Source organism: Thermobia domestica, chromosome 6 (genome assembly GCF_964235325.1).
Source record: "Thermobia domestica chromosome 6, izTheDome1.hap1.1, whole genome shotgun sequence".
Lineage (NCBI taxonomy): Eukaryota > Metazoa > Arthropoda > Insecta > Zygentoma > Lepismatidae > Thermobia > Thermobia domestica.
Genome location: NC_137459.1, coordinates 99,127,720 through 99,149,338, shown reverse-complemented (window position 1 = coordinate 99,149,338; position 21,619 = coordinate 99,127,720). Strand labels below are relative to the sequence as shown.

The following is a 21,619-nucleotide window of genomic DNA, read 5'->3' as shown; positions in this document are numbered from 1 at the left end:
CACTGCTCCTATACACAGTTTCAACAAGCACCTACACCTTCCTTCTTCTTCTTCTACAGCTAACAAGTTACATTGAACAAACATCTTTAAACAACACTAAACTATTTATATAAACAAGTTAGGACTAAACATACTTCAAACAAAAATGCTGTTTCAGTTTGACGTTTAATTACAGAAAACAGCCGCGGTGCCTCGACAGTATAGCTGTAATTTCAGGTGAACTAACCTCACACATGCCTTGAGAGGTCATTACCAACAAAGACTCAAAAGACAAGCTAATCGTTATGTGTCGTTCCAGGAAAAAAATAATGTACATATTTTTATTTATTTTATTATCGTTGTTATATAGTTTTTTTTTTCGGAAAAAGTGTCATAAAGGGAAGGGCACAACAGATGTTTGTCCAGTTGCCCGGTGGGCGTCCATTCTGCTAATGGATTCAATCTTTCATCAGGTGCAAAGCAACAAATCCTAGAGTTCAACAAATGAATTCAGTTTTCATTCCTCATTTTTTTTCTGTAAAAAAATATAATAAGGATAACTAGTATATACCATACGCTATCTATGAAACTCATCCAATTTTGACCAAACTAGTATGGTGGTAGACCTTGATTAAATATATATAGTAAATATGGTGTACAGACCTCTGGTTCCCGAGTTATTAGCCATCAAAGTTCAATTCAGTTTGTATGAGACGTGAACCTACTGATTAACGTGGAATTCGAACCACATGAGCTCCCGCTGGGAATCGAGGCACGTACGCTAGCCGCTTAACCACGAAGAAGCTCTGTAAAATCAAGAAATGTTACTAAATTACAATTAATTGGATTCATCCAATTTTGACCAACTTGGTGTGTGGTTGACCTTGATAAAATTAGAATGCATATGAAATACTGTGATGTTCAGACCTTTTGTTCCTGAGTTGTTGGCCAAGTTAAGTGTAGGCTTCCTGAAAGGTTAATATATATATATATATATATATATATATATATATATATATATATATCAAATGCTATTGACAAAACTAATCCGATCTTGACCTAACTTGGCATGGTGATAGATCTCAATGAGATTAGTAAGTATAAAGTTTTGTGATTTTTAGAGCTTTCATTTTCGAGTTATTGGCCATCAAATTTGGAGGTTTGAAATAGTAAAATTAAGAAATTTCACTAAAATACAAATGGTGAAACATCCAATATTGATAAAAAACTCACAAAGTTGTAAACCTTCATCCCCGTAGTCAGTGGCGGCGGTTGGACGTTAAAAGTGAGGGGGCAAGACATGATCTGAATATTTGTATATAAATGTTAGTTTTCCTGGTTGTTTCTAACATTTTGTTTTACGAAAGGTTGTATAACTAATAGGATACTATATTTTCAGTTAAAATACCGTATATCGTATATAATAGTTTATTAAGTAAATTGAGAAGAACAACGCAGATACTAGCCCTATGTACTCTTAAACAACGAAAGTGTAAGAAGAGATTTGATTCCTTGCTCATGAACATCTTAAAATTCTGTCTGGAAAATTGTGTGATCAGATTATTTAATAAATTTGCAAAACAAATAAACAGGATAATATTAATCATAGTAATGAATAATGATGCTTGTTTTGCAAAAGTTATATTGAAACTGAGGATTAATGAAAAACTTAATATTTAATTCCACACATGCTATTAAATGTATGTTATTACTCTTAGAAAATGAAAGACAGTAAATACTACAAGCATATGCTACGACATTTAAAGAAATATTTGCTTTTGCAACTTCTTGAAATATGTTCGTTGCCATTAGGTGCAGATTCCACTTTCTTGGAACACATCAAAACACAACAATACTTACAATCCACACTTCAGTTATACAAAATAAACTTAAAACCTAGAATTAAGTTCCATTTACTAAATTTTATTGTATATACACTCGTACATCCTTAAACACAACACTTCACTCGTATATTACACTACAAAACAATGGAAAAGGTAGAAGTTGTTTCTTATCACGCTCTTTTTAATCGATATTCCTTACTTTAGAAAGAAGAAAAGACATTTTAGGAACTGTCAATTTTTGTGCAATTAAAAAATAACTTGTGAAATAGGCCCTACTTTTTTGCATAATGTTCTTTCGATTAGCTTCAAAGCGGCTCACTAACATATCGAGCCCTTGTAAGAAGAAATGAAAGTATGCTGAAATTGTGCTCCAATAGGTTATTTTTTGGGGTTATTTTCTGTGGCGATTAAAACGCAATTACTGTAGCTTTCTTTACTCCACGGGAAGACAACCAATACGTATTCACGCAACAGCAAATATTATATGACAGCATTTTTTCCTATTAATCAGTAACACATACAAAATCGTTACATTTCCAAATGAAACTATATACATTAATTGGTTACTTAAAAAAAGTGCGGGGGCAACTGCCCCCCTTTGCCCCCCCTAATCGCCGCCAATGCCCGTAGTATACATGTGCAATATTTATTGTTGACAGATTATGAGACCTCCCTCGTGGCTAAATGGTTAGTATATGTGGCTTTATAAATTAGTATTATACGTGGTTAGTATACGTAAACGCGAGAGATCCGGGTTCGATTCCCAGTGCAGATCATGTGGTTTGGATCTCACGTTAAAGTGTAGGTCCATGTCTCGTATATCCCCAGTGCTGAGCGAGACGCTAAACACCAAATTAATCCTCTACAGTACGAAAAACACCAACATTTTGACCCTTCTACAACAGTAACAACAAGCAAAACGGACAGAACAACACACAGATATAGTAACATAGCGTCAAATACTATTGCCATTGTATGACGTAATTGGAATAAATAGAAACAAAGTTACAAGGAATTGAAAATTTGATTTTTTTTTCAAAAAGCTTCCTTAAAAAAACTGTTTTGATAAACATCATATGCACACACTACATGATACTTTGACTTGCCTCTTTAAGTGTTTAGACATTATATTTTTTCTTGAAACCACTTGCTGCAGAAAGGATGTTGAAGGAATTAAATTCATTGTAATATGGCACGAATTCACAATTTACATTTGAATTTTCACCTAGCTCTTATTAACCCCAGAAATATTAATATATACGTCTTAAAATTTTAAAATTTATATAATTATATATTTAACGTTGATCATTTCAGTACTTTTGAAGCCATAATATTTCATTTTAGGTTACCATCCTATATGTCAGGAATTTAATGCTTTCTACGACGGAAGAAACCATTAAACAAGCTTTCAATAAAGTGAGTGGAAACAGCGTAGAAAAAGTGAAGAAGTTAAGAGACTTTGCCTTTGTTCATTTTCCAACTCGTGAAAAAGCTCAACTTGGATTGGAACATCTCAATCGTAAGTAAACAACTAAAATTGTATCGTACATGGAAACAAGGTGAAAATATCAATTTTATTAATACGTTGACATACGTTTTGATAATTGAAGTGGAGGGTATTTACAACGTAAAAATTTATCAAGTCTGCAAGGACATATTTTAGGAAGTCTACAAGGAAGTATTATAATTTCAAAATTGGTATTTTTTCACATACTCAACTCCACTTTAAAAAATAATAGTAAATAACTTAAGAACACTAAGGACAATAAAATATATAGAAAGTGAACAAGGTTTGGAAACAGTTAGTAGCTTATTTAATACCATTCTGTGTAGATACTATCTGGATAACTTTTTACGTTTCTGATGCTTTCTTGTTTTAAATGATCCGCTAAAATTTAAACATGTGATATCTGGATAACTTTTTAAATTTCTGATATTTTTTGTTGTTTTAAATGATCCACTAAAATTTAAACAAGGATATCTGGATAACTTTTTAAATTTCCGATGTTCTTTGTTGTTTTAAATGATTCACTAAAATTTAAACAAGGATATCTGGATAACTTTTTAACCTTTTGATATTCTTTGTTGTTTTAAATGATACACTAAAATTTAAACAAGTGATATCTGGATAAATTTTTACATTTCTGATATTCTTTGTTATTTTAAAATATTCACTAAAATTTAAACAAGTGATATCTGGATAGCTTTTTACGTTTCTGATATTCTTTATTGTTTTAAAATTTTGACTAAAATGTAAACAAATATGTTTCGTTTCACATGATGAAACTACGGTAGACTTCCAAACAGAAGCGACCGCAGAATTTCTCTCGAAAGGGGAAAGTTCGTAGTCCTTTGTTTTGTTTAAATTATTTTTGGTTCTATGGTGCGTAAATCTGTGAATCAATTCCAAGAAACTACTTTCCTCTATTTCTTAACATTTTTATCCTATGAAGCTTAATATTAAAACTGGAAGTAGTAGTGGCGCGGTGGCTCAGTAGCAGAGCGTTCATCTCGAGTGCATGGGGTCCTTGGTTCGATCCCAGCTCGCGCCAAGTGAGCTTTGTGGTGCATAAACACCGTGTGCGTGGGTTTTCTCGTGGTTCTCCCGTTTCCTCCCACTTTCTTCTTTCCACATTGCATTCATTTCTCATCATCATCATCACCGCCTCCTTTAGCATAGCCGGCATAACTGTGGGACGTAAAACTTAGATTTCATTTCATTGTTTTCATTTGGAGGTAGTAGTAAATTTCTAGCACGTTCGGCAAATCGATTCTTTTCTTTTCCTACAGCCTTCAAAATAATGAAAATATAAAATTTGTCAGTACTCTTCAATTGTTATAGATCTCCTTAAAATAATGATAAAAAATTAGTATGGTAATGCCAAGGTCTGATTGCTTACTATTGTTTGAAGTTTTTTGTTTAGGGATGGTACCGAGACCGAGACGGACTTTTATATACCGAGACGAGACCGAGACCGAGACGGACTTTTAAATACCGAGACGAAACCGAGACCGAGACAGACCTCTATAAATCGAGACGAGACCGAGACGAGACTTAGGTCAGTCTCGAAAGTCTCGGTCTCGTCTCGAATATTGATATTGATAAATACTAAAATTGCCTTCACTCAAAATTTGTTTCGTTGCTGTGTTAGACAATATGAGAACGGTTGACTGATGTACAGTGGCGTATTTAGGGTTGGTTATCGGGCTCAAACCCCTCCCGAAATAAATTTGTGATAATTTTTTGCATTGCACGTACAACGCAAATGTTTCTCACTCGTTCCTCAACAAAATCCACTGCTGATGCGAATAGAATTCTCTCTCTCTCTCTTTCCCTCCCTCCCCCCCCCCTCTCTCTCTCTCTCTCTCTCTCTCTCTATATATATATATATATATATATATATATATATATATATATATATATACAGACTGTTCCATAATTCGTGTTATTTTCTACAGCGCTGGGAGAAGATGAAGTTTATACACTATTAATGTAAAATTTGGCACTCTTATTGACAAATATCTGAATTTTTCGAATTTCTAAAGAAAATAAGAGAAAATTCCTGTTTAGCCCCCCTTTTAGGGGTGTAAACACGAAAGTTCATTTTCCTTATGGGAGATTCAATGTTAAATTTTAGAAGCAGTTTTCTCCAATAATTATTCGTGAAGATTTTGGAGCAAATGAGTTGTATTTGTTACAAAATGCAAAAAAACTCATTCACAAAGCTACTAAAGCCGTCCCAAACATTATTTTGCGAAGGTCCCCCTTTTGAGGGGCAAGGGGCGTTAAAAGGTGGTGGGTGATATGTTACCAAAATCCCAAAATTTATTTTCTGAATGTCAGTAAGCGTGAGATTAATCACAAATGTCACAGAATTAATGCTCCAATGTCCTTACGTGTAAGAGTGACTGATAATGGGGCTACAGCCCCCTTTCAAAAATAAAAAAAAATCACCATAAATATCCTTAGTAGGGACATACGAGAAGAAAGTATTTTGTTAATTAATGTGAAATTTGGCGTCATTGTATCAAATGAGTATGCGTTTTTCAAATCTGGAATGTTATTTTGATAACGCACCGCCTTAGGGGGGCACAGGGGGCGAAGTACTAGATGATGGATCTTTATAAAAATTCAAAATTTTGTTCCAGAAATGCCAATGAGCGTCAGATTTTTCACCACTGTCACAGAATTAATATTCTAATGCTCCTTGCATGTGCCAGTGACTTATATGAGGCTATAGCCCCCTTTCAAAAATTTAAAAAAAAAATCACCATAAATATCCTTAGTAGGGACATACGAGAAGAAGGTATTTTTTTTAAATTAATGTAAAATTAGGCGTCATTGTATCAAAAGAGTATGCGTTTTTCAAATCTGGAATGTTATTTTGATAACGCACCGCCTTAGGGGGGCACAGGGGGCGAAACATAAAATGATGGATGTTTATAAAAATTCCAGATTTTATTTTGGAAGTGTGAATGAGTATTAGATTAATCACAAATGACACAGAATTAATATTCCGATGCTCCTTGCATGTGCCAGTGATTGATGTGGTGCTACAGCCACCTTTCACAAATCACCAACAATCTCGATAAATATCCTTAACAGGAACATACCAGAAGAAGCTTTTTTTCTTGGTCGATTAATGTGAAATTTGGCGTTATTGTAATAAAAAGTTATGTATTTTCCAAATCTGAAATGTTATTTTGGTAATAGGGGACAAAGGGCGCGGTTGGCAATTTTTGGCTTTGGAGGGCACAGGGGCCGAAGTATTAAAATTCCAAATTTTATTTTGGTAGTGCCAATGAGCATGAAATTAATTGCAAGGCGCACAGAATTAATGCTCCTATATTATTTCCATGTACAATCCGCAGCAAAGAACATGCAACATAAGCATGTAAGTTTATTGTGAAACTACGACTAACAGCACAGGGAATCAACATAACGTCTAAGACATGAATCACGCCAGGAGAAACCTTGCGCCCTCCCCTGCACACTTATTTTGGAGCAAAAGACTTCGTCGTTTCACAATAAACATATATGCTCATGTTGCAGGTTTTTTGCTGCGGACTGTACCAGTGACTGATATTAGGCTACAATCCCCTTTCATAAAACAATAGAAATTCATCATGAATGTCCTTATACGCAAGGACCTACTGGCAGAAGGTAAATATTTTTCATTATTAAAGTGAAATTTGGCATTATTGTCGAAAAATGTTTGTTTAGAGAAAGAGCTAAAGCGACAATATGATAATGGTCATGTGTGTATCTCTTTTAGTGGCGTCAACTCAAAATTTGATTGGCCTAACTGGAATTTCAATGTAAAATGCGGAAAGCAGTTTGCTCTATATTTATACGAATTTTGCTGTAAATTAGCAGTTTTAGGTAGAAAATACGATACCATTCCTCTTCTTCCTCCCCTTTCATCTATGATGGTACATGCGTTTCTAGTTTTATTACGCCAACCCTCCAAATTGGGGAAGATAGGCAGTAAGAAAAATTCAAACTTTTCGTTATTTCCCGTGAGCGTCAAAATAATTGGAAATGTACCAAAATTAATGCTTAGAAGCTACCTCCATGTGCCAGCGACCACTAGTGATTCAATTCCCCCTTCCCGGTCCCAAAATCATTTAAAAAGCCACACCACTTTGTTTTATTATCTTCCATGCTTCTCTCCGGCCTATTCAGAATGCATGCTAAGAGATGTGTGTTTAAGAAGCACTGGAACACGTCCGAATCATTTGTTGGCGTCCCACTGTAAGCTGATTTTAAGCAATGTCAACAAACTTTTGTTTGTAAAACACCCTCTAATTCCTGACTCAACTTCTTGTTCATGTGTGCTGACAACAGTTTCAGACCTTTTTTTATCGCAATACACCAACGATTTACGAGTTAACGTGTTGACAGTTCAATAGGATTTCGTGTCTGATCAACACCTGGGTTAGATTGACTACTTCGGAAATGGACATTACATAGTAGGTGAATCTCGGGGATAGACTGGCTTAATCATTTGATAATTACTTGTCGTTTCCAGTATACTTTAAGAGTGCATTCATACTGTAGTGTCCTTCGATCATGCAGTCTTTAACTCAGGATCAGCGTGCTAATGTAATTGAATGGTACATTTTATCAGAAAAATCTGCAAGAGCAACAAGATCCCGTATAGTTAAAGAACTCGGATTAAAAGTACACGATATGCAAATTCACCGTTTGTACAAACAGTTCCGCAGCAATTGTTTTCATACTGCCCATCTTGCATCTAGAAAAAGTGCAGGAAGATCTCCAAGTGTATCTACAGAAGAAACAAAAAGACAGGTGTTATCTGTTACTAGTTCACCGCGGAAATCCCTTGCTCGTCGAAGCTTAGGCTTAGATATTAAGAAAACTACGCTACAAAGAATTTTAAGAAACTTGAAGGTAAAACCATACAAGGTCCGAATGGTTTCTGAATTGTGTGCAAGTGATTGTGATGGTCGTGTTTATTTCTGTAACTGGTTTATCGAGAAGTTAAATGAAAACCCCATGTTCTTATTTCAAGTGACGTTTTCCGATGAAACAAAATTCTTCTTAAATGGTTCTGTGTCCTCATCACATGCAAGATATTGGTCATCGATACAGCCGAACGTGAGATCAGAAGTGTCAATGGACAAACGAGGAATAATGGTTTGGTGTGGTATAACTGCGACTGAGGTGATAAGACCTTTCTTTTTTCATGAAAATGTAACAACGTCATCATACCAAAAGCTACTAAGAGAAAAAGTATTTGCTGAACTTGATCGTTTAAATTTAGGTCAAAGTGATGAATTATGGTTTATGCAAGATGGAGCGCCAGCGCATCGCTCAAATACGACTATAAATCTTTTGAGAGAGAAATTTGGGGAACGGATTATTTCTATGGGGTCAAGTGTCGAATGACCACCAAGAAGTCCGGATCTTACACCATGCGATTTTTTCTTGTGGGGATTCCTAAAACAAATTGTCTACCAAAAATCATGTAACAGTGTAGAGGACTTGAAACAGAGGATTGTCCACAGTATAGAGATGATCACTCTAGATATGTTGGAAAAGGTGTTCACAATTTCTTTAGTAAATCGCATTAATTTATGTCTTGCTCGTTCAGGAGGGCATGCCGAATAAAAGTAAGTTGATTTTATGGGTTTTACACTTAGGTTAATGATCTCTTTAAACAATTAGTGATAGTAGAGCCAAAAAGAGTAGTCTTCAACAAAGAATAATTTCCAGCAACTGATTCTTATTCTTCGGGAAACATTTGTTTCTATTACAACCGTGTGTATTACGTCTACAGTACATACGAGTAAGTTGTTATATGGAAAGTTGGATAATACGGTTATTGTGTAAGTAATGAAAATACATGCTTTTTCTTTTTACGAATAAAGCAAACAATATTGAAACTTAAAGCTCGCTTTTAATTTTTAAGATCTTACTTTTCTTCTTCTTTTTTTTTTTTGTTGTTGTTCCTGCTACGTTTTCCATTGTCATTTTGTGTTCTATTTCGAGATGGTTCTGCATAAGTGTGTAGAAAATACGTAGGTGATTTGTGTGTGAGATTTTCTGCTATAAAAAGAGTCCTAATTGATTTTTTGAAAACATAAAATTCTTTGATTATATTCCAGTGACACCATAACAACAAAGCTATATGCATAATCAGTTACACTGACAGAAGTTATTCATTTACAGTAATTTCCAGGTTTATTGTATATTTTTTTTTGTTTTGCAATAATGACAACTTACATATTACTTATGACATATTTATTGCGAATTTTTGTGACTTTTGGAAGGGGGCTGTAGCCCATATAAGTCACTGGGACATGCAAAGAGCATCGGAATATTAATTCTGTGACATTTGTGACTAATCTCACGCTCATTAGCATTTTCAAAATAAAATTTGGAATTTTCATAAAGATCCACAATCTTATGCTTCGCCCCCTTTGCCGCTAAAGGTGGTGCGTTATCAAAATTATACCGAATTAAAAAAAAAAACAAAAAAAGCCAGCGCCAAATTTCACATTACTTGATTTAAAAAAATAGCTTCATCCGGTGTGTCCCTGTTAAGGATATTTATCGTGATTTGTGGAAGGGGGTTGTAGCGCCACATCAATCACTGGCACATGCAAGGAGCATCGGAATCTTAATTCTGTGTCATTTGTGATTAATCTGATACTCATTCACACTTCCAGAATAAAATTTGGATTTTTTTTACAAAGATTCAAATGCTTATGCTGCGCGCCCTGTGCCCTCCTAATCCGGTGTCACCAAAATAACATTCTATATTTCAAAAACGCGTACCTTTTTACTAAGATGATAAATTATTTTACATTAATTTGACAATAAATAGTGGTTTCTCGGATGTCCCTGCTAAAATATTTATGGCTAATTTTTTATGTGATTTTTTGGAAGGGGGCTGTAGCCCCATATCAATCACTGGCACATGCAAAAAAACATCGGAATATTAATTCTGCAAAATTTATGATTAATCTAATGCTCCCTGGCATTTCCAGAATAAAACTTGGAATTTTTATAAACATCCATCATTTAATGTTTCGCCCCCTATGCCCCCTAAGGCGGTGCGGTACCAAAGTAACATCCCATATTAAAAGACACATACCTTTTTAGCACAATAACACCAAATTTAACTTAATTGATTTAAAAAAAATAGTTTCTTCCGGTATGTTCCTGCTAAGGATATTTATGATGAATTTTTAATATGATTTTTGGAAGGGAGGCTGTAGCCCCATATCAGTCACTGACACATGCAAGGAGCATCGGAATATTAATTATGTGACATTTGTGATTAATCTGATCCTCTCGTGGGACGTAAAACTCAAAGATTTCATTTTTCATTTTTAATCTGATCCTCACTGGCATTTCCGGAACAAAATTTGGAATTTTTATAAAGGTCTATCATCTAATGCTTCGCCCCCTGTGCCCCCCCTAAGGCGGTGCGTTATCAAAATAACATTCCAGATTTGAAAAACGCATACTCTTTTGATACAATGACGCCTAATTTTACATTAATTTAAAAAAAATACCTTCTTCTCGTATGTCCCTACTAAGGATATTTATGGTGATTTTTTTATTTTTGAAAGGGGGCTGTAGCCCCATTATCAGTCACTCTTACATGTAAGGACATTGGAGCATTAATTCTGTGACATTTGTGATTAATCTCACGCTTACTGGCAATCAGAAAATAAATTTTGGGATTTTGGTAGCATATCACCCACCACCTTTTTACGCCTCTTGCCCCGCAAAAGGGGGACCTTCGCAAAATAATGTTTGAGACGGCTTTAGTAGCTTTGTGAATGAGTGTTTTTGCATTTTGTAACAAATACAACTCATTTGCTCCAAAATCTTCACGAATAATTATTGGAGAAAACTGCTTCTAAAATTTAACATTGAATCTCCCATAAGGAAAATGAACTTTCGTGTTTACACCCCCAAAAGGGGGGCTAAACAGCAATTTTCTCTTATTTTCTTTAGAAATTCGAAAAATTCAGATATTTGTCAATAAGAGTGCCAAATTTTACATTAATAGTGTATAAACTTCATCTTCTCCCAGCGCTGTAGAAAATAACACGAATTATGGAACAGTCTGTATATATATATATATATATATATATATATATATATATATGGTCGCGGTGCCACCCAGGTCCGCCCTGCATGGGTTCCCGGGGCCCGACTTTAATTTTAAATGGAAGCAAGGGGTGAGTGGCACCTCGTTCGATGGATCTTGAAAAACTAAAAAGCGTTGTGGCAAAATATCTTTCATATCGGGCACTGTATTCAAAATGGCCGCCAAGAGATGTTGCCTCTATCAGATACAGTAAAACGTGCAGTACCACTGATATGAACACGGTTGAACATAAATGAACCGAACAGAAACTCAAATAGAAAATGTCATGTGGCACATCGATTGATATTGTCGCAGAGACTCTCAGGGCCACCCTTCAGGCCCAGGGCCCAGGGCGCAACTTGAAAATTGTAAATGGAAACATGGGGTGAATGATACTTCGTTCGACATATCTTTAAAAACTAAAGAGTGCTGTTGCAAAAGATTGTTCATATGGGTCAACATTTTCAAAATGACCACCAAAACATGGTAGCTGCATCCGGTAAAACGTCCAGTATCACTAATATGAAAACACCAGAACAAATATTCGAATAGGAAACCACAGAGGGTATTTACCATTCTATAGCTCGGGAATGTTGCAACAGTCGAAAAGATGATTAGAGTGAAAGTGCTATAATGGAAAGAAAGAAATCTAACTCCTAGAAAATAATCGCTCCAACCTCACTCCGTAAGTGAGTGAAGCGCGAAGGATTGGTGAAATTGCAAATGAGAGCCTTAGTTTTTGCAAATTGTATCTACGAAACAAAGTTATTTGAAATGTGTTTTTATAAGATATAAATGTCTCTGTAATGGGATAAAGTATGTAAAATTCTTGTTAAATGGTACCTTCCATTTTGATTGCAGGCAATAGTTTGATGCAAAAATGAATCAACTGAAATGCGAAACCAATTTGTCGAACAATGCAATTTTAGAACAATGTTTACAAACGTTGGTTTTGTACAACAGTCGTCTGCATGATATTAGTTCGCTTCTTTTCCTTCTATGTCTTCTTGCATGTGGTAAAATATGAGTTTCACTGAGATGTCCACAGTTACATTCCGAGTAACTTTCAACGGTAATTTCAGTTGCGATTCTTAGTAACGAAACGGTACATACTGATCCAGATATGTCCCAAAAATCTTGCACGCAATGCGTTAAATTATCAGAGGCAAAGGGGCGGGTAAAATGTTGTTAAACTTGAATTTTACCTTATTTTTATTCACCTTATTTCACTTTATTTTTATTCGTTATAGTACCAGTCATTTGTATACACAAGTGTTTCAGACAAACCATATCAATTGCAAATAAAAAGTGAGGTTCTCATTTGAGATTTTACCATTCATTCCCGCTTTACCTACTTACGGACAGAGATCGGAAAGCTCATTTTCTATCATTTCCTCTTTTGCATCATGTCAATTATACTTTAATAATCTTTTTCTCCGTTGCATTATATTCGAGCCGTGGAATGATAAATACCCTCTGTGCTTTCCTATACGAGTTTTATTCTGTTCATTTATCTCCAACTATTTTCTTATTAGGGGTCTAGTGGTACTGGACGTTTTATATAATACAGGCACCATGTCTTGGCTTCAATTTTGAAAACGGTGACCGATAAGAAAAATCTTTTGCAACAACACTTTTTACTTTTTAAAGATCTATAGAACGAGGTATTACTCGTCCCATGTTTCCATTTAAAATTTTAAAGTTTGGCCCTGGTACCCCATGAAAGGCGGCCCCGGGAGGCGCCGCGACAACACCATTCGGTGTGCCCCATAGTATTTACTATTTGAGTTTTTGTTCGGTTCATTATGTTCAACCGTTTTCGAGATATCCCCGTGGAAAGATTAAAATGGGCCATGCTATATATATATATATATATATATATATATATATATATATATATATATATATATATATAGCCGCGGACACAGTATATGATCAAGGGAGGGGCTAAACCATGGTTTACCGCTTTATCCAGTGTAAAGAAAGTAGGATTGAAGCCCATTTTATCCAGTGCATACCTGAGCGTTAAGGGGGGCTATAGTCCCTATAGCCCTCCCCTAGGATCTGCTATATATATATATTAAAATTGCTGAAATTTTGTACCAAGTTGGGAAATTCTTCTTGATACTCTGCAATAAACAAGCAATGTTGCTAAAGCAAAATAAAGTTGTATTTTCTCAAATTGCGCTACGTAAAGTATTACATATTTAGTTATTTAACAAAACCACAATAGAACATACATTATTTATGTAGCTTGGAAATCTCTAATAACTCAAATGGCATGGACGGTGCAATGCGCATCAACTGTACCTTAGCGTCAAATACTGTGATCTTGGTATAATATATTTCGAATGAATGAAGGAACAAAGTTACAAGAAACGGAAAATTTAAATGTTTCTAAAGACTTTACTTCGAAAACGCGCTGACATATCACGTCTCATCATGCAGACTTCAAATAGAGTCCAAAAGACTTAAATGCTTATAACGCCATTTACAACAATTGTTATTTCAAATCGCTTCAGAGACACCAAACACATTGGTAGTGATTGTTATACTGCTTAAAATGACGCATTTTTATTAATTTTTAATAATGATTATTGCTTTCCTTTGCTTCTATAACATTACAACAGTTTTTGGTGGTTTTAATTACAAGTCGCAGTTACATTATTTTAAGCAGTGTTGCCCACTTAAATAGATAGCTAAATATTATTCTAAATATGTGCAAATAAGGTAGATAAACCGCAAAATATTTTAAAATTACTCGTAACTTGTTTTATGGTGCAAGAATGCTTTCAAGAGACGGTGTTTTTCATAGTCATTTTGGCTACTTATAATGTTAATGTTTAAATCTTCGTTTCAGCAATACATGTAAATGCAAATTCTAACTGAGATTAAGTACCGGTAACTGATACATTTTCAGTAACACTGGTTGTTCCCCTTAAGCCTTAGGCCCAGTGTTGAATTCAGTCATTTTCACCCGGGGGGGAATATGAACTCCTCGGGGGCAGGGGAGTTTGGGTGAAGTAATTTCTACATTTTGTGATTGAAATTTTGAGAATTTCTCCGGGGGGGAATAAATTTTCTTCGGGGGAGAAATTCCCCCCCGGGCTACCCCCTGAATTCATCCCTGCTTAGGCCTGGTGTACATTTTAGATTAAGATCGTGCTTAATTAAAAGTTCTAATTGCACCTTAATTACGTTTCACTCGCTTTAGTTTGACCACCGACCACCTCAAACACGATCCATACCATATAGCTATATGCAATTATTCAAGAACTTACAGTTAGTAATACACAGTGTTCACTTTTGTTTTGTTTTGTTTTAGTTTAACGTCCCACAGTTATGCTAGGGCGGCTAAAGGAGACGTGGAGCTAATAATTATAGTGGAATCCGAACCACTTCGGTCGTTCAAATTTACCCCTACCGGAAATCGAACTCGGGACCACGCGAACCGAAATCAAGAGTTGTAGCCGCTAGACCAAATGGGGTCCTCACATTGTGTTGATTTAAATCATTCAGTCAGTGTTGTCGGGTCCGATGATTAAAAAGTAGCGTGTCTGTACTCCGAAAGTAGCGAATTCGAACTATTTGTAGCCCAAGTAATGAATACTGATGGTGCTAATGAAATAATTTAATATGAGCTGGAAAGTGTGCTGGACGTATTGCAAGAAGAAATTATGATCGACGGACGAAAAGAATTCTAGACTGGATACTACGAGACAAAAACAGCCTAGGAAACCTCCGCATACAAGAAGGTGTGACGAAGTCAAGAGCCACTGGAGGAGTAACCTGGAAAAGAATTGCCCGTTAGTTAGTTGTGGAGAAGACTTGGAAAGACCTTCATCCAGCAATGAATTGATAATGGTTGATTATGATGATGGTGATGATTTCATTATATCTGGACCTCGGAGGTAAACTAAAGCAAGTCATAATTTCGTAATTTTACAGAAGCGAAAAACTGGTTCCTCAACTAAGACTAAATATATTACTTTTACTAGGTAAGGTAGGGTAAAAATGGATCCAAAATTTAATGAAAATCATAGATGGAAAAAAGTATTTTTGACTATTCAATCCATCATATTGCAGCAAAACTACGAAAATTAATACAAAAGAAAACTAGAAAGTTAAGAATCACTTGTTTTGGCGAGTGAGAAAAAATAGATACAGATAACTCGAATTACCTATTTTATATACTTATATAATATGTATGTCCATGTTTTGCAACTAATTTTCAATCAATATAAAATTTCAATGTAATAAACGCAAGATTAGTTTTCTCGAATAAAGATTGCATGCACCATTGAGAGCTCAAGAATAAGATTAATCTATGTTACGGCACTGGATATGTGCTTACGTAATGCATTACGACCTTATGAACTAGTATAAGAACAGAATGCACTTAAAAAGAGACGCGAACTATGCGAAGCATCGGACTTTGAATCTAACTTGTTTTGTGATCCAACTCGAGACCTCACATAGCAAAGATGAGTGTAGTAGCTCCCACCACAAGGTTCAGGACGTTCGTGTTATAAAGTGTCAATTAAACACGGAGATGTAATAAAGCATTTCATCAATTTCAAACAAAATACGTATATTGTAGTAATACTTTACCCTATTTGTTAAGATAATGAACGTTATATTCTGTTTTTAAAATTACAGTCAAAGCACTATGTATTGAATAATGAGAAATTGTTAAGTTTCAATTTCGGTACGAATTAATACATTCGTGCGTCTATGTGTTGCGTTATCCGTTAGGAGGTATTGAACAATTCTGATTTAAAGGAAGGAAATAAACTACTGTATAGTACTGGAGTTAATTTAATAGAGTTTAATTGTATAGGTAGTTCTGAGGCTATATGAGACAAAGTCTATTGCTGAAAGTGAAATATGGGTTCTATTAGGGTTTTAGGGTGATATACCCACTGATCATTGAACCTGGCATACGCGCATGGAAAGCGTTAGCACTAGCAAATTAGCTATGAAGAGGTACACCATACCATAATTCTAAGTCAAAATGAAAGGAAAAAATAAGCGGAAACGACAGACTGTACGAGAATAATACTTTCACTATTTTAATTTCACACTATTTATTTCGAGACTTTCGAGACTTTCGAGACGAGACCGAGATTTGGTACTCGAGACCGAGACCGAGATCGACACAAGCATCTGTTGACCGAGACGAGACCGAGACTGTGATTTTTTACTCGAGACGAGACCGAGACCGAGATCGTTATTTATCAACCGAGACGAGACCGAGACTGTACAAAGTCTCGTCTCGTCTCGTCTCGATACCATCCTTATTTTTGTTGTATGCGCTTCATACATACAGAGATCGCTAAATTTTATTCCCCTTTATTGACTTATTAATTTATGTATTGATAAAATATTACTTTGGGGTGACTGTGAATGCACGAAATTATCTTGTTTCTCTATACAGAAACGGAAATAGATGGATCCACCATTGAAGTTACATGGGCTAAGCCAGTCGACAAAAATATCTATAGAATGCAGAAGGCACTATCTCGTGGAGCATACAATAACAGTGTTAATTGTGTGAATAGAGCTGCAACAACCTATGAGTTTTGTAACTGGAATCCATACGCAGGTTACAGGTATTTCACATCTAATTTCAATAGTTTAATCATATATTGAGCGCTGAAATGTGCTCAATTTTATCTACCTCAGTACTCCTAGAGTATATCATTTCTGAAGCAATGATGAATAGTAGCCTAATAGAACCCTAAGTTCAAGCATTTGTTTGGATAAATATGGACTGCTTTCATACCAAGTGGTGTAACTTCAAAATTTAGATTTTCCAGGACAGAACTTTGAACTTCAACATTTCTAGTAAATCGTTCAAGAAAATGTTATTCACTATCAGCATTAGATGATAAACTTAATAATTAAGGTTTTGGTTGAGAAACATGAATTTTTCACGAGATATTGAACTTTAAAGTTGAAATTTTTCAGAAGAGAATTTTGAGTTACCTATTGGTATCCAAGCAGTCAATGTATTAGTAAATCAGTTATACGTGGGGAAATTACATTCTGAGGCCATGCATTTTGTTGTTGACTTTAATAGTTAAAATAGTTTTATTTTATAAGTTTACTTTTTGCTTCTGGAAACAAAGAATGGTGTCAATTGCACTCTTAAAAAAATCCCTACATATTAAAAACATATTCAGTAACTAATCATAATCATTGTTAATATTAGCTTCACTCTTAAAATAAAATTAGTCTGTAACAATCAATTGTGACTTTTAAAATGTTTATGATCAATTGCTCATTGTTTCAAATTTGGGGAAATCCTACATGTCAAAAATTATACGACTAGACTATATGCTGCAGAGCCTTTAATCAAAAGAATGCGGAAGATAGTCAAAATACTACCGTACTGTGTAATGTCGTGACCACACTGTTAAAAATACTTTCTTAAATCTGAGAAACTGAGAAATTAACTACAATATTCACAAAACAGAACAAATAAATGAGCAAAATAAATGCAAAACCCTTGTTATCTACAAAGTTGCTATTCGGAAAACATGAAAAACTTTTGCCACTCAAAGAACTAATTTGCAGTTCATTGCACTACGGAATCCTTTTTTAATTTACTTGGCAATAGGATAATAAGAAGCTTTAATCCACCGGAACATTTCAGGAGACAGAAAGCAGAAAAACTAGTGAATCTCATGTTTACAATTTCGGATAACTTAAGTTTTGCATTAAGAAGATTAAAATAATAACTTTAGTAGTACTGGGGAACCCACTCTTAGCCGAATAACAAAAATAATAATAATAATAATAATAATAAAATAGAATAAAATAAAACAAATCTGGTGGCTTGGACCAGAATCAATGACCTAGGGGTACATAAGACCACCTCTTTTAAAATTTAGCATAGATACCTTTGCTCACCCCCTATATTTTCGAAGGGGCAAATAGAACAACCTCACTTAAAATTTATTATTATTATTAGGCATTCTGCCTTTCGGCAGGTCCTGGGACTAATGAGGATTTTTCCTCAATTTTAGATTTGGGCCTGGAAATGTTTCTTCCACTTTTGTCGATCTTCAGCTTCCTTTTTCAACTCCCAATATTTTCTCCTATCTTTCAAATCATCGATCAGCTGTGTTTTTCTTCTTCCTATTTCTCGCTTCCCTTCCATCTTTCCTTCTATGGCGGTGTGAAGAAGACAATTTCTTCTCAAGATGTGTCCAATCCAATTGGCCTTTCTACTAAGAATGGTGGCTAGAAGTGTCCTCTTTTTCTCCTATCAGTTTAAAAATATCTTCGTTTGTTGCTCTCTCTGTCCATTTTATCTTCTCCATCTTCCTCCAACATCATATTTCGAAGCTCTCCAAATATTTCTTCTCTAACTTCCGTAATGTCCAAGTCTCTGAACCATACAGTCCAATGCTCCATATATAGCATTTGACCAACTTCTTCTTAAGTCCAATATTGAGTCTGCTAGTTAAGAGTGATCTTTTCTTGTTGAATGCTTCTTTTGCTATGGCAATTCTTGACCTGGTCTCTTTGGTGCAGTAAGCGTCTCTCGCCAAAATACTTCCCAGATACTTAAAATTATCGACCTCTTCAAGTTCTCTTTGTTTAATCTGATCCGTAAGGGCGTGCTTCCACGGAATATTCTCATGACTTTCGACTTTTCGTTATTAATTTCCATTCCACAAAGTTTTCCAATGTCAACTATTTTGTAAATCATCTCCTGTAGTCCTCCTTCGGTTTTAGGTATTATAACCGTATCATCTGCATACCTGATCTTGTTAGTGATCTGTACTCCAATCTTGAAGTATCCAGTTCTCATTAATGCTTCCTTCATTAACCTCCGAGTAGTCGCGCCGCGGTCAAAAGCACCGCAGGGAAATTATTTTTTTTTATCGTGTGCCCACTCTGTTTGTCCGACAGACTCCACCGTCTAGCTAATCTTATCCCTCATCTTCCCGAACATTCCTGATCAATCACTCCGTTATCCGTTGTTTAGTTTAACTACTAGTGATTGTTTAGTGACTCTGCGGTGCTTTCCACCGCGCGCGACTAACCGTGTAATGTTTTTTCTCAGTGTTTCGCTCTGCACGTGACCTTTGTTTGGAGATGTTTTAAGCTTTATAAACATAAATATTATTTTAATGGACGGAAGAGAGGTCGACAGAGTTAACAAACTGATACCAAGTGTGAAAAAAGAGGAAATTAGAAATGAACACCTTAAAAGAACGGAGGGAAATGTTAGGAATGGACTATTCAGATAAATCAGCCGAGATGATCTCGTAGAAGCTTTGTCTGAGAAAGATTATAACAAAAAAATGTAGAAGTGAGTGAACACGAAAGATGAAGTGAGGAGTCTGCGAGCGAGTCTGAAGATTTTAAACCCAGAAAAGACCAGCGATTCCCCAAATGTAATCAGAACAGGAGAGAACGAAATAAGCGACGACGAAGTGTAGAACATTGTAAATTTGAAGATAACCTAAAATAATTCAATGTAGTGCTGTATAGGTGAAGTTTCAAAATAACAGGAAAGTAAAACAATTCAATGTAAATTTGATTTGATTTGATTTCAATTTAGCACCCCTTTCAGCATTAAGGCTATATAAGACGCAGACCTACTGCTTAACGTGGGATCCGAACCACATGAGCTCCACCAGGAATCGAACCCGGAAGTCTCATGCCAAATGCGCTTATGCTCGCCGCTTAGCTGCGAGTGAGCTCTAATTGAATATAAAATGCGCTGTGAAACTTTGTTTTATTGTTATGTTTATATAGTATTTATTTTACTAATTTACTATGCATTTCTAATTTTAGACGAACCAAAGAGTTGACAAGAACAAAAGATCGTCATCAGATTCAGAATTTTGAATAAAACCAGTGCGTAGTTATCTATCTAAAGAAATATGTAACAAAAAAATATTTTATTCCAAATAAGGAATAAAAAAGAGTACATGTCTAATTGTAGGTTTCTCTAATAGTTATTACTGTAAAACTTAGTATAATTATAAAAATTTTATTCCCTCTTAATCAGAAAATATACAAAATTATGTTTCTAATAAAAGAAAAATGTTTAAAACGATATTTGCAACACATTATGTTGGTGCGGTCCTTTGACAGCGCGCGACTACTCGCGTTACTTTTTCAGCGCGACTTCTCGAGGGTTAAACATTCACTGTAAATGTTGAATAATCGGGGCGACAAACTACATCCTTGTCTGACTTTTCGTATAGTCTACACACTATTGGTTCCTCCTTCATTCAAGCGCATCTTCACTCGTTGTCCTATGTACAGGTTTTGAATGAGTCGTCGATCTCTCCAGTTGACTCCGATTTCTTTAAGTATTTTCAGAAGTTTCGTTCAATTGACTCGGTCGAAAGCTTTCCGCAAGTCTGAAGCACAAACGCAACTCTTCCTTTACATCAAGAATTCTTTCTGATATAAATCTCATCAATCCAATAACATCTCTGGTGATTTCCTTTCTGAAATCAAAATTGATCTTCTTCTAACCTTTCATCTATCTTGCTTTCCAGCCGCCTGTTCAGTATGCGTGCAATGATCTTTCCAGTGTGGGAAATCAGGCTAATGATTCTGTGATCGCTGCACTTCTTTGCTTGATTTTTCTTGGGCAATGCAATCATGGTAACATCAAGAAAACCATTTGGCTATTCTCCACTCAGATAGATCTTGTTAATAAGTGAGGTCGTACTTTCATTGCATTGTCGCCTAATTCCTTGAGCAAATCTATGATATGTCGTCGTCTCCAGTGGCCTTTCTACTTAAAATTTGGAAATTGTCGAAACTAAACATTTGGTATGGTAATATAGAACTGGAGTGTGTACATCTGTAAGTCTCCGTGGTAAATTTTCTTCTTTTTATGCATAAACAATTGAGGGGGGTGAGCGCAACAGTGGTCTAACCCACATTTTTTAAAAAAAAATAGAAAAAAATCAAGTTTACATGCCGTTTCTGTATTGCCTTTAACTATATTTTCCTCAATTTCTTTGCACAAGTTGTTTATCCAGTTTTCTCTGGTCTTCTTTACTTCTCTGTTGATGTGATTTCTGCAGCTTCTGTATTCCTCTTCTTTGTTTGTTATCTTGAACTGTCTTCTTTTCACCACCATTTCCAATTATTCTGCTGTTATCCAGGATTTATATTGGGTTC

At 35.3% G+C, this 21,619-nt stretch overlaps 1 protein-coding gene across 2 annotated transcripts in view; it reads left to right on the top strand.

Annotated features, from left to right (window-relative positions):
• Positions 1 to 21,619, top strand: part of LOC145688125 (putative RNA-binding protein 46) — an 85,480-nt gene that overhangs the window by 37,922 nt on the left and 25,939 nt on the right. For both annotated transcript variants that reach the window (XM_081761897.1, XM_081761895.1), the window contains exons 2-3: positions 3,168 to 3,342; positions 16,893 to 17,067. In XM_081761897.1, the coding sequence (XP_081618023.1) occupies positions 3,168 to 3,342; positions 16,893 to 17,067 (350 nt within the window). The remainder of the gene's footprint in view (positions 1 to 3,167; positions 3,343 to 16,892; positions 17,068 to 21,619) is intronic.